This window comes from Diaphorina citri, unplaced genomic scaffold (genome assembly GCF_000475195.1).
Source record: "Diaphorina citri unplaced genomic scaffold, Diaci psyllid genome assembly version 1.1 scaffold290, whole genome shotgun sequence".
Classification (NCBI taxonomy): Eukaryota; Metazoa; Arthropoda; class Insecta; order Hemiptera; family Psyllidae; genus Diaphorina; species Diaphorina citri.
The window spans coordinates 116,416-129,445 of record NW_007377726.1 but is presented as its reverse complement, the minus strand read 5'-3'; the positions used below and the strand labels follow the sequence as shown (position 1 = coordinate 129,445).

At 36.2% G+C, this 13,030-nt stretch overlaps 1 protein-coding gene and 1 non-coding gene across 3 annotated transcripts in view; both read right to left on the bottom strand.

The window, feature by feature from the left end:
• The window catches only part of LOC103507124, a 117,140-nt gene that overhangs the window by 63,132 nt on the left and 40,978 nt on the right, over nt 1-13,030 (bottom strand). The window contains exon 2 of one of the 2 annotated variants that reach the window (XM_026822067.1): nt 13-125. In XM_026822067.1, the coding sequence (XP_026677868.1) occupies nt 13-73 (61 nt within the window). In that variant the 5' untranslated portion in view covers nt 74-125. Of the gene's footprint in view, nt 1-12; nt 287-13,030 lie in introns of those variants that run through there. The other variant, XM_017443188.2, reaches the window with a different exon arrangement.
• On the bottom strand, nt 852-923 carry Trnam-cau. The gene has a single exon. It is a non-coding gene; the product is annotated as a tRNA-Met (tRNA).

The window sequence follows — 13,030 nt, the reverse complement described above, 5'->3', positions numbered from 1 at the left end:
CATTTTACTTACCAGTAGCAGAAGAACAAGTAGCTCTCCACATCACAAGCCACCAGAGTATCATGTGACACATGCCGCCGAGCTTTTTATCCAACGCTGATAGTAAGAGAACTCATCACTGAAATCTGAAACAAGTAAAATTTTAGAGAATTATTTTACTGATTGTAGACATTGATCATAGACATTTTTTATTTTCACAAGTTATTTTTGTTACCTTTAGAAGACTCGGAAAAGAAAGGCTTTATAATTTGATAAACAAAATAAATAAACAAAAATAAAACAACAGAGTACAGAAGAAGAGGAAGAAAAAATGAGAAATCTGAAACAAGTAAAATTTTAGAGAATTATTTTACTGATTGTAGACATTGATCATAGACATTTTTTATTTTCACAAGTTATTTTACAAGTGTTTTGTTACCTTTAGAAGACTCGGAAAAGAAAGGCTTTATAATTTGATAAATAAAATAAATAAACAAAAATAAAACAACAGAGTACAGAAGAAGAGGAAGAAAAAATGAATACCTATACAAAAAAAGTACTTATTTGTGTACAAGAGTTCTTTTTATTGTAAAATAATTAATTAAAAAAAATACAAGCGTACAAGTCAGCAGGTATAAATAAATAAAATAGGTATGTAAAAAATAATATTAATTAAAATAAAAAAGATATACTTATGTACTTAATTATGTACCGTCACTACAGAGACTATATGTATTTACTTTACTTTCCGTGTCCGTGAGATGACATATGGTATCTATCTCATCACGGTGTTATAAGGATTGAGGGTTCAAAACTCCTTGGATGGCCAAAAACAATATCTAGGCTCCTTCCAAGTCCTGAGAGAAAAAATCTAGCAGAGCGTGGTTTCGATCCACGGACCTCTGGGTTATGGGCCCAGCACGCTTCCACTGCGCCACTCTGCTCTTGTTTCTCGTAGAGAAAAATAGTTCTTTATAATAAAACCTCGTTCTCTATACGAGTGGCGTGGCGTAGTCATGGAAGGATGATGCAATATCATGCTTGCGTGACGTCACAGTTATTACTTGAGGTGTGTATTTAGTATTAGGGTGGGTCCAAACATTGTCGACCGGCCGTCGATCGACGTCGATTCACAATAAATTCACATCGACCAACGGCCGTCGACTATGTGTGGACACACCTTTATAGTTACAAGAGGTGTTATAGTTACAAAAGGTGTGTATAATAATGAATTAAATTAACATAAAAACCCCAGGTACAAGAGCAAATAAAAAATTTTTGCTCACATGTGAAAAAAGGGTTGCTTTATTATTTAATCAGTGTAGGTCCGACAAACGGCAGCACTGTAAAAAATACCCATTTTCATTTTGTCCTACTTGTTGAATTCGCAAAATTTCGAAAAAGTTCTCATACTTAAAAAGGATTCTATTGATGGTATGGCGTTGTTTTCTATTTTTATTTTTTAAATGCAGACATAGGTACTTATATTACGAGTATTCTCCTCATTCTCAAGACGAGACGTTATGTTTCAATTCAATTTGAAATAGACATCTGCTTGTTGAAGTAGACACCTTGCATTAGATACCTAGCTACCTATATTAGATGTATGGGAAGAAGAAGTCTTCACTTAGTGACTTTGTCTACCTGCTTACTTACAACAAAAAAATTATTATTATCCTACGTATCTCGAGTTCCTCGTAAAATAATGACCCTTAAACCGTTGTTCCCTGATGGTACTTATTTTATATTTTTTTTTACATCTTACCGATGAAGTTTATGTACCAAAGTACCCATACTGTCAATACCTACCTACATGTACCGTGTGAGGAAACAAAAGTATTATTGGCAAAATTTTCTTTGGTTAGGTTTTAGGTTACGTAAATAAATGAAAGAAAATATGACCTTATCTACTTTCTTTCCTTTTGGGTAATTATATGTACCTGTTTGATCAGGGCCGTTTTTGGGGGGGGGATGAAGCCCCCCCCCTTGAGGTTTATTTTTCCACATTACTGTAGGCCAGACTCCGAAAAATTGGAGGAGCCCCCCCTGTGTTAGATGCGTCATTGCGTTGTTACTTTTGATAAGTTCGAGTCTTCAATATTTAATGTGATTTCCTTGGCCTTTGACGTTTTCACAACAGGACCTATTCAAATACTGTAAAGTTTTAGGGAATCTTAAATTCAAACTTTTTATCTTTTAAAAGTTTTCTGTAGCCTATGTTCTTCAACTTTCATCCCTAAGTTAAGGAATTTATTGGAAAGAATAACATCTAAAATAAGTGTGGGTATGCCAAGCTAGAAATAGAACTTAGAGAAAGTATTAGAGTGCTTAAAATATTTAGGGAAGTGGAAAATATTTGAAATAATAAAAAACAAACAGACCCTCCCGGCGCGGCGCGGCGTTGACAAGAAACAATCTTGAAGCTTTTTTTCATGGAACTTGATATTTCATTTTATTTAAAAATTGTGAAATTTTTTCGAACATTTCAAACTCTCTTTGCACAAAAAAAAAAGAAAAAAAAAATGGAGAGAGAACAAAGTTCTGAACTTGCGGCCGAGAAAGGTGGGGAAAGGAGAGGTTTTTTTTCTACTCAAGTTTCGAAACAGAAGAAGCACCATGGAGGGGAAGAAAGAGGGAGAGGGCATCAATTAGGAATTAGAAGGGACAAAAACTTTCTTCTATCTTAATTATCAATTATCAAATTGAACGCCGAAGCCCCGTTAATATTATCTTTACCTTTCAAAATTTAGACCTTGTTTATCATTACAGAAGACAAGAGCTCTCTCAATTGCTTACTCAGAGCTTTTCAAATTTGGAAAAGGAGTTTTTGAAGTGCTTCTGTTCTTTGAAAACTGTGAGCAAAAACTACAAGACAAGTGGTACCTACATAGGTGGCTTTGTTTCCAAATTTAGGGAATTCGTTTGGATGTGAATTATTCTGGACGTACAGAGCGTCCTATCTGGAAAAGGAGTTTTTGAAGTGCTTCTGTTCTTTGAAAACTGTGAGCAAAAACTACAAGACAAGTGGTACCTACATAGGTGGCTTTGTGTCCAAATTTAGGGAATTCGTTTGGATGTGAATTATTCTGGACGTACAGAGCGTCCTATCGTAGGTATTCTTCTTCCTCACTCTTATTGGTCTGATCTGTGTCTTTCGGTTCGTCTGGTCTTTTCATTTGTGTCTGGGTCGTTCTTTTCTCATGTCTCTGGTGAATGCTTTTCGTTACATGTCTGTCGACTCGACTATTATTTAAAGAATTAAACGTAAAGTGGATTTATAAGGGTCGAGTAACTTTCGAAGCCAAGTAGGAAAAAAGAGTGCAATCTACTTCCCTCTGCCTCCTACTTTACTACTTTAATCCCGTGTTACTTAGCCACCCTGTAGTACTCAGCACCATGGAGCCAACTTGTACCCGAAAGCTCGCATGGAAAGCTTCATATCTTTATTTTTATTTCAAATGAAACTTTCGCTTGGGTTTTGGCCGCGCGCCATTTCCCTATCTTTTTATATTAAAACTTTAGGTTTTTTTCTTGCTGAACTTCTGACCCGTTGGCTTGTGTTAAAAGCTTCTGGCTCGGTTATTGGTATGGGGGAGTTTTTAATGAGAGCTAACACACGAAGTTTCTCCTTCACTTGATCAAATTAGTCTTTGTTACTGTCCCGTCCTTACCAAATTAATTAAATTTTATTTGGTCCTTCTAAGTACAACTTGGAAAAATTGGAAAGGTTCAGGGGTCGATCAGCAACAAGATCGGTAAAACAACGATACTTCTCGAGAGACTCCGGACTTTTATCGCACAAAAACACTTGGAATAACAAGGTGTAGGTTCTCTCTAAATTGTTATCTTGTGGCATTAGGCTGAAGCAGAACTTCCATCATGTCTTCCAACTTGGAAAAATTGGAAAGGTTCAGGGGTCGATCAGCAACATGGTCGGTAAAACAACGATACTTCTCGAGAGACTCCGGACTTGTGTCGCACAAAAACACTGTCTTGGAATAACAAGGTGTAGGTTATCTCTAAATTGTTATCTTGTGGCATTAGGCTGAAGCAGAACTTCCATCAAGTCTTTAGTATTAAGTAAACTAAATCCAAAGTCAAAAGAATTGATTTAAAATGCCAAAGTTTGCTCTATCATAACTTGCTCTGACGGCAGCTTTATGTTCATGAACTATGATGTTGAATTTATATCATAAGAAACAATGCAACACGCTCCATGATTTCTGAAGAGATTTGCTACTGCAACATCAAGACATAAAAGTATTACCGTTTACATGGAAATATGAAAGAAGCGAGCATAACATTACTCAAACCCCTCCAGGGAAAAATCAAGAAGGAGAATTTCTGAAAAGAATTGATTTAAAATGCCAAAGTTTGCTCTATCATAACTTGCTCTGACGGCAGCTTTATGTTCATGAACTATGATGTTGAATTTTTATCATAAGAAACAATGCAACACGCTCCATGATTTCTCAAGAGATTTGCTACTGCAACATCAAGACATAAAAGTATTACCGTTTACATGGAAATATGAAAGAAGCGAGCATAACATTACTCAAAACCCTCCAGGGAAAAATCAAGAAGGAGAATTTCTTGGTTCAAACTAACACGGAATTATTCAGAGATGTTGTCAACAAGTAGGATTGTTTGATCTTGAAATCCTCTGAGCTACATTTTCAGGACACGCCTTTCATGTATAATAAGTATGTCGCAATTTTAGATAGACAAGGAATATTTCATGAGATCCTTTGAAAATTTGACATAGGTGAAATCCTCTGAGCTACATTTTCAGGACACGCCTTTCATGTATAATAAGTATGTCGCAATTTTAGATAGACAAGGAATATTTCATGAAATCCTTTGAAAATTTGACATAGGTAACTAACAGTATCAACATGAGATCTTCAAAATGTAAATCACGTCAGCCTGATGGCAATGATTCCTGGTAAGGCAAAGTGAGGCATATGACATATCCCGGTTGGATTTCGATACTGATTCGCCAGAGAAAACAATTGACCACGACCTGGGTTCTCCCAAAGTTTCATGCAATCTTCTTACAAAATCTCGTCCTTTATGGAAAGGTGCCAAAGAATGAATTTTGATTCAGCGTGGTCCCAAACGCTGAAAATTAGCGCCCACTCTTTCATTGTCGAAAATAAGAAATAGCGAGGTGGGTTTTCAATCTCGACCATTTCTTCTTCGTCGTCTTCTTCTTCATCAACGTCTTCATTTTCTTCTTTTTTCTTCGTCTTCTTCATCTTCTTAGTTGTTTTCTTCTTCTTTGTGTTCGTCATCTTCTTCTTCGTCTTTTTTCTTCTCCCTCTTTAAGCAAGCTCTTCCTTTCATTGTCGAAAATAAGAAATAGCGAGGTGGGTTTTCAATCTCGACCATTTCTTCTTCGTCGTCTTCTTCTTCATCAACGTCTTCTTTTTTCTTCGTCTTCTTCATCTTCTTAGTTGTTTTCTTCTTCTTTGTGTTCGTCATCTTCTTCGTCTTTTTTCTTCTCCCTCTTTAAGCAAGCTCTTTCTAGCTTCATTGGAACGGGAGGTTCGCGTTCAATCCTACACCTTTTCTATCAGACTGATTTCTGTTGTCCCGTCATGCAACATCGATGCAACAAGATTACAGCTTGGGAAGCGGAGCAGTTTGTATTCGAAAACCCCAGTGTAAATAGAGGGCGATAATCCAGCCCTGACATTTTCCCAGGGTCGTTCAGAGAGGGGGTTCCTTCGGTTCCATTCGCCCCGGAACCGGGCTTCTCAGAAGGGCCCAAAACCAGGAGTTGAAAAAAAAGAAGAAAAACACACACACAAGACGGCCTTTTATACTAAAATTACTTATGGCCGGGGCCACAAAGTGAGTTTAAACTCCATGTTAGTTAAACTCTTGAATTAGGCAATCTGATATCTGATTGGCTGATTTTTTTGAAATCAACCAATCAAACTACATAATCCAAGAGTTTAACTTAAACGGAATTTAAACTCACTTTGTGTGGACCCGGCCATTAGTATTCTTGTTAAAAAAAAAAATGCCAAGAGGGGTCATTATTGAAGTTATCCGCGGGGCCCAATTAGCCTGTTAACGGTCCTGCTGACATTTTCCATTTTGAGTTCTTGGGGAATGTGACGCAAACACGAAAAACTCGCAAACATCACGCTCCCGCCTGTTTTTAATTACACAACAAAATATAAAAAAAAACTTCTCATCGAATTGTTTCTATTGTTAACGAGATAAAGAAGAGAAGATGAAAGAGAGGGGAAGGTAGGGTGAGAGACGGAGGACGGGAAAGAAAGAGATAGTCGACGTTGACAACAAAAAGGTAGAAAGAAACTAAAATTCGAAAGGAAAAAGAAATAGTGTACCTAGGTATAAAAAGTATTGTACCTAGGAATTGGAATAGGTACCTACTATCTATCTAAAATACAGAATGTCTCATCCCCCTCTAACTTTGGAAATCTTGGAGTTCTGTAGAGCTCTTTTTGGTCTGTGGTCCATTCGACTATATTTGGAAACACCTTAAGACCTGTGGGAAATTCGGTTGAATGAACATCAGTATCACATAGAGGCAAAGAATTCCAGCCTGTTTCGTTGCTTGAACTGTTGAAAACTTGAATATCGCCGGGCGTTCTTCATAGGTATCATAACACAAACTGTATGAAGATGGTTAAACTTTTTTCGGGAACATACACAATACAACAAAACAAAATTGTATTTAAGTATGATTACCTCCCGTACTTCTACATAATTATAAAGTTTTTCCGAGTTTCCGTTTGAGTAAAAAGTTGAGCCATGCTGTATAAAGTTGATTGTGACTGATGCTTGAAAGTTTTATTATTATCCTACGTATCTCGAGTTCCTCGTAAAATAATGACCCTTAAACCGTTGTTCCCTGATGGTACTTATTTTATAACTGATGCTTGAAAGTTTTATTATTATCCTACGTATCTCGAGTTCCTCGTAAAATAATGACCCTTAAACCGTTGTTCCCTGATGGTACCTATTTTATATTTTTTTACCTAAACAGTGGCGCGAGGATGAGTTTTGATGTGCGAGGAGGAAACGAGTTTTGGTGCGCAAGTAGACTCGCTTCGTCTAAACCTACCTTTAGAGTTCACAGTGTGACGTACTTGGCATAGGTCCCTGGTGGCAACCCCCTATATCCTCCGAAGTCCTTGTACATGTGACAAGACACATTTATGTTTGTTTCCGACAAAGTTTTCTAATCTTGTTCTCTAGGTCACTTCTCGTGTTCTATTACGAAAGATATAGGATTTCTATTAGAAGACGCAGACCAAGTTAGGAAGGAGAAACAATGGACATTGTTAACACCATTAGCTGGAAGCTATTTATTTATACAGGGTGTGATGGACGTTAGAACTAAAAGGAATTTTTAATTGTGTCAAACACACTTAAATGCTTGTCACACATATCGTTCCTCAATCATTACACCCAGATAAATTTTATGACTTGACTTGGACTCGAACCACCAACCTCCAGAACCAAAGTCCAACGCGTTAACCACTGCACTACTGAGGTTGGTTGGATGTTAGAACTATGCTCAAGTTGAAAGGAAGTGGGAGGTTATTATAGGAAGGAGGGTGGCAGGCGCTTCGAACTCTTGATGTTTGCGAGGGAGTGTCCCGGTGCGCTTGATTCACTAGTAAAAAACACGATACAATAACTATGTTTATTCCAAAATGAAACTAAAGCCTTCAACCTACAACTACTGTAGTCTATCCTACAATTTGCAGTCTAGATGTGAAAGGCATATTTTAGGATTGACCATTACTTTAGGGAAACCCTGTAGAGGAAACCATCACCATGTTAGTCACTCCGTTAGTGTACATACAGACAAGCTCTTAATAGAAAAGTTTGGTTTTGGTTTGTTTAATTCTGTTCATTCCGAATCAAAGTGATTTCTTTCCCCTACATTTCCTCATAAAATTTCTAATGAGTCTTGTTAGCTTCTTATACTTTGCTGGTGTATATTGTTGTTGTTGTCGTCATTGTCGTTGTATAGCTAAGGTAATAGAAACCAGGAAATGTAGGTAAATAGGTAGTGGTTAGCAATATCTGATGGCTAGAAAATGACTTGACCCCATTCTCTTTATTATGTTCTTCTTCGAGGAAATGACATCCAGTGGCCCTATGGATAGAATTATCTGAGTATTATAATCACTGGTGTATATTGTTGTTGTTGTCGTCATTGTCGTTGTATAGCTAAGGTAATAGAAACCAGGAAATGTAGGTAAATAGGTAGTGGTTAACAATATCTGATGGCTAGAAAATGACTTGACCCTATTCTCTTTATTCTGTTCTTCTTCGAGGAAATGACATCCAATAGCCCTATGGATAGAATTATCTGAGTATTATAATCACATCTTGTGATTATGTGGAGAATTGGAGATGACAGAATCCCCCGGAGAGAAGAAGGTACAATTCCGTTAATATCCCCAGGTGTAAAGGCCCTGTATGTATAGATACCTAATTACCTATAGTCCTATACAGGTATTAGAGTTAATATTACGTACATTACTTACGTACATATGAAGGCCTATGCATGAACATTGGTTATACTAAACATACATCTTATGCCGGCCATTCACGATCAGTTCTAACTGACAGTTCAAACTGTCAGTTAATTATAATCACATCTTGTGATTATGTGGAGAATGTAGTGGAGATGACAGAATCCCCCGGAGAGAAGAAGGTACAATTCCGTTAATATCTAGGGGTAAAGGCCCTGTATGTATAGATACCTAATTACCTATAGTCCTATACAGGAGAGTTAATATTACGTACATTACTCACGTACATATGAAGGCCTATGCATGAACATTGGTTATACTAAACTTACATCTTATATATCATATTGTAAGTAATCATAACATATTGTAGTTGTATAGTACATACAAGCCTACATGCTGTTGTGACTAACATATTGATATAATTTCATTTGTTTCACATGAGATAACAAGAGCAGAGTGGTGCAGTGGAAGCGTGCTGGGCCCATAACTCAGAGGCCCGGGACGGGACGGACGTTTGGACAGTGATATTATCCTGGTATCCATTACCTACCTAGTATCTATTAGCTAAAATACAAGTTGACAGAAACTAACCTGAAAAGCGTACCGTACGTCAAGGGAGGAAAAAACTAGCAAAGTTTTCAATCAGAGTTTTGTGATGCAACGAACAAAAAACCTATTGTTCGACGCTCCTGAGATTAAACTTTTGGGTCAGAATACTCAGAATAATTTTCGTTATTTGTTAATGAAAAAGTTTGTCTGGCAAATTGTTCACAAAAAGTTGAAATGAGGAGAAATCTTTAAAACAAAACAGATTTAATACAAAATAAAATGTCGGATGTATCAAGGTGAAAGAAAAGAAAAACTTTAACGAAGGATTTCCATCAGGGGGTTTGGATGATTGAGCAAGTATCAAAACAAAGGTTAATTTTACTTTGCCTACACATAACTTCTTATCTACCAACCTACCTTTTCTATCTTGTAACTTGAACCTCTCCCCCCCCCTGGCACCGCAAAAGACTTCCTCTGGTATAACTTTGTACCTACTTACTACGTAGACTTAGGTAATGTTGCTTTTACGTGTTCTGATAAGATTGCAAACACACCCACAGCTATGTTATGCGTTTTTAGAGATGATCAAAGAAACTTCCTCAGTGGTTTAGTTATCAGTAGTTACCTATGGTTGATCTACAAATGGGGTCTGCAAATTGGGCCTTGAATTAGCCACTTACAGGACGGTTAGGTAGACATTGTCTCTGGCATATACCTCACAAAATGGAACAGGAAGACCCTTGCTAGAACAACCCTCCCACTGCTAGAAGGTAGACCAAAAGATTGTACAAAATTGAATTTTCCATCCCCTTCACGAACATCGATAACAAAATAAATGTTTCGCCTGCAGGCAGTTCAGAGGGATAATAGCAACCTAATGAATGGGGCGGACTAAATGCTAATATTCGCGAGTGTATTCAGGCAGAAAATTACAAAGTTTACACAAATAAGTCAAATAACCTTGTGTCCCTTTTAATAGATAGCAAAATGTAATAATAATAATAATAATAATAGAAACAGGTAGTACATAGATATGGACTTCCGTATATTGCCTACACTAGGCAATTATGATTTCAATATTGTTAAAAACAACGAGAAATTTTCAAAACTATATTTAATAAATAATAAAGTTAATAAATATAAAACCAACCTCAGTGGTGCAGTTGTTAACGCGTTGGACTTTGGATCTGGAGGTTGGTGGTTCGAGTCCAAGTTATGTCATAGAAATTTATCTAGGTGAAATAATCGGGGAACGATGTTTGTGACAAGCATTTAAATATGCTTAACACAATTAAAATTCCTTTTTTTTTTTTTTATTTTAAGTTAATAAATATGAGATACAAGAATAACTACTGCGACTTTCAATTTAAATGGGTAACTTTAGCTAATTTATGAGTTTGCCTTAGGTATAGGCCTGGTGAAAACCAAAAGCTGTGCGGGAACCGTGGGCCAAAATTTCTGTTAACGGCCCTTGTATCCTGATGGAGGGGTCGAGTACAAGGTACAATAATTAGCCACCAAAATATTATGCAACGAACAAACAAATTTGTAATTAAAAAACACATCTTGCTGGGCAGTAAATTTTGGTCGGAATGTAAATTTATAGCCCAATATTATGCAACGAACAAACAAATTTGTAATTAAAAAACACATCTTGCTGGGCAGTAAATTTTGGTCGGAATGTAAATTTATAGCCCAATAAAATGTCATTTTCAGTCATGGTCGGATTTTATACAATGTTTTATTCGAAATTTTTGAAACAAGTATACCTATCTATGATGAGCCTAGCCTATACAGAGTTCATAGTTAGGTACATTAGTTATCCTAGGTTCCTAAATAACCAAAATGATGAAAATCCATACAGGGCATGTGAAAGTAGAGCCTAATAATTTTCATTGTATGCTTTTGAGCACGTAGAAAATTGAAATTTGACCTACAAAAAAAAGAGGGATTGGTGTTATACATTCAGACGGGCAAGAATGGGGAAATTGCATTTTTTTTGTTTTTTTTTTTTTTTTTTTTTTTTTTGTTTCCAGATCCTAATTCATTTTTTTTTTTTTTTTTTTTTTTTTTTTCTGTTTTGTTTCCAGATCCTAATAATCAGAACCAGTTTTTATTATTATTATTATTATTATTATTATTATTTTTTGAGGGTATATTTTAGTAACTTTGCATTTAACAGCGTATACCCCCGATATACTGCGACTACATGTACCTACATATTAAAGTCGGTGTAGGTACCTTAGTATGAAAAAGTACAAAGCAAAGTTGCTGATGGGAAATAACAATTAAACATATGAAGAGAGGGAAGAGAGAGAATTTCAAAAGATATTTCCTAGCCTTTGATACAGGGACTGGGAGGGGGAGGGAGCTGATCTTTTGTTTCTTCTCATAATGAATAGTACTTGAGAGATAAATGGAAAAAAAGGATAAGAAAAAGAAACGTGAAAACGAAATAGAAGGAAAAGGTTTTAAACAAAAGAAAGGAAAGGTTTGTAGAATCTCTTCCAAATAGAATAGGATAGATTTCTAGTTATTAAGAGGAGCTTAGTTGGTAGTGCGTCTGCCTTGTAAGCGCTAGGCCGCGGGTTCGATTCCCGCCCGGGGCGGATTTTATCCTGATGGTATAATGTTCGTTCTCGGAACGGCTGGCTTTCTCCTGTCCTGTCTTCCTTCTCTCTTCGATTTCGGGACGATATGACCATAACAGTTATAGTTCCCTCTGTCAAACTTTTTTTTTTTTTTTTTTTTTTTTTTTAAGGAAATAGATTTGTATGAAATAGAATGTGTGGAATGTGTCACTTAAATTCTCATATAATTTTTCTCAAAGAGAGGCCACTGTGATTATTATTATTGAGCATATGTATGTAATAAGTAATGTTAAAGAACAGAACAGAGAAGAAAAGGAAAGACCTTTTAGGCCGATAAAAGGGCGAGTGTAACACCATATACTTGTACATACATATCATTACATACATATCATTACATACATATTATTACATACCCAACAAGAAGAGAGAAAATAGGGCAAAAGTTGTACTCGAGATAGGGAAAGTATATAAGTTCATTTCCCCTTGCATTGCTGACACAGTTCATAATTACTGTCACAACATTATCTCAAAGGTCGTTAAGTTTCCGGCGAGAGAGGAAAAGATATTATTTTGATCTGTTCGTTCGCAGAATTAACCCAAACTAGGAAACTCAAAATACTTTATCTGCTAGCTGCTGGAGTAGTGGGAGCTAATCTTGAATAAAGACGATTGAGATTACGAGATTACAAAATTATGTGTACGTCGAGTGACTCACAAGAAATGGAACAGAACATAGAAGTATGGAATAGACGAATAGAGATGACTGTAAAGTGTAAACTCATTAACTGAATAATGGTCAACGGAAAAGAGCGAAGAGAGTAGGTTTATTTTTTTAACTCACTCATGGTGGATTTCACCAACCTTCTTTCCAGCCTCAAACAGCCCGTTAGCTTAACAGCCCTGTTAAGGCAATACAAATTAAATGGAACATAACTGGCTGTTAGCTTAACAGGAGTTCTATTGACTGAATAAATATTGGTGAACACGAGATTACAAAATTATGTGTACGTCGAGTGACTCACAAGAAATGGAACAGAACATAGAAGTATGGAATAGACGAATAGAGATGACTATTGACTGAATAAATGTTGGTGAAATCCAACATTATAATCTTTACACATCTCTAGTAAGAAGTAACGTGTTTCAATTTCAAATGATGAGCTATAAACTAATCTATCACTGTAATCGACTTCTTGGTACTCGTGTACGAGTGAGTATCTATCTTTTATTCTGATAGCTGACAACCATCTGCTGTTTCGAATAAAAGCTACAAACTTTCAACGTAATTTTATACGATGAAAAGTTTTGCACTTCCGTCAAAAGAAAAAAGTATTCGAAAAATGTCTTCATATCAGAATAAACTGATCACTCATATTCTTGTGA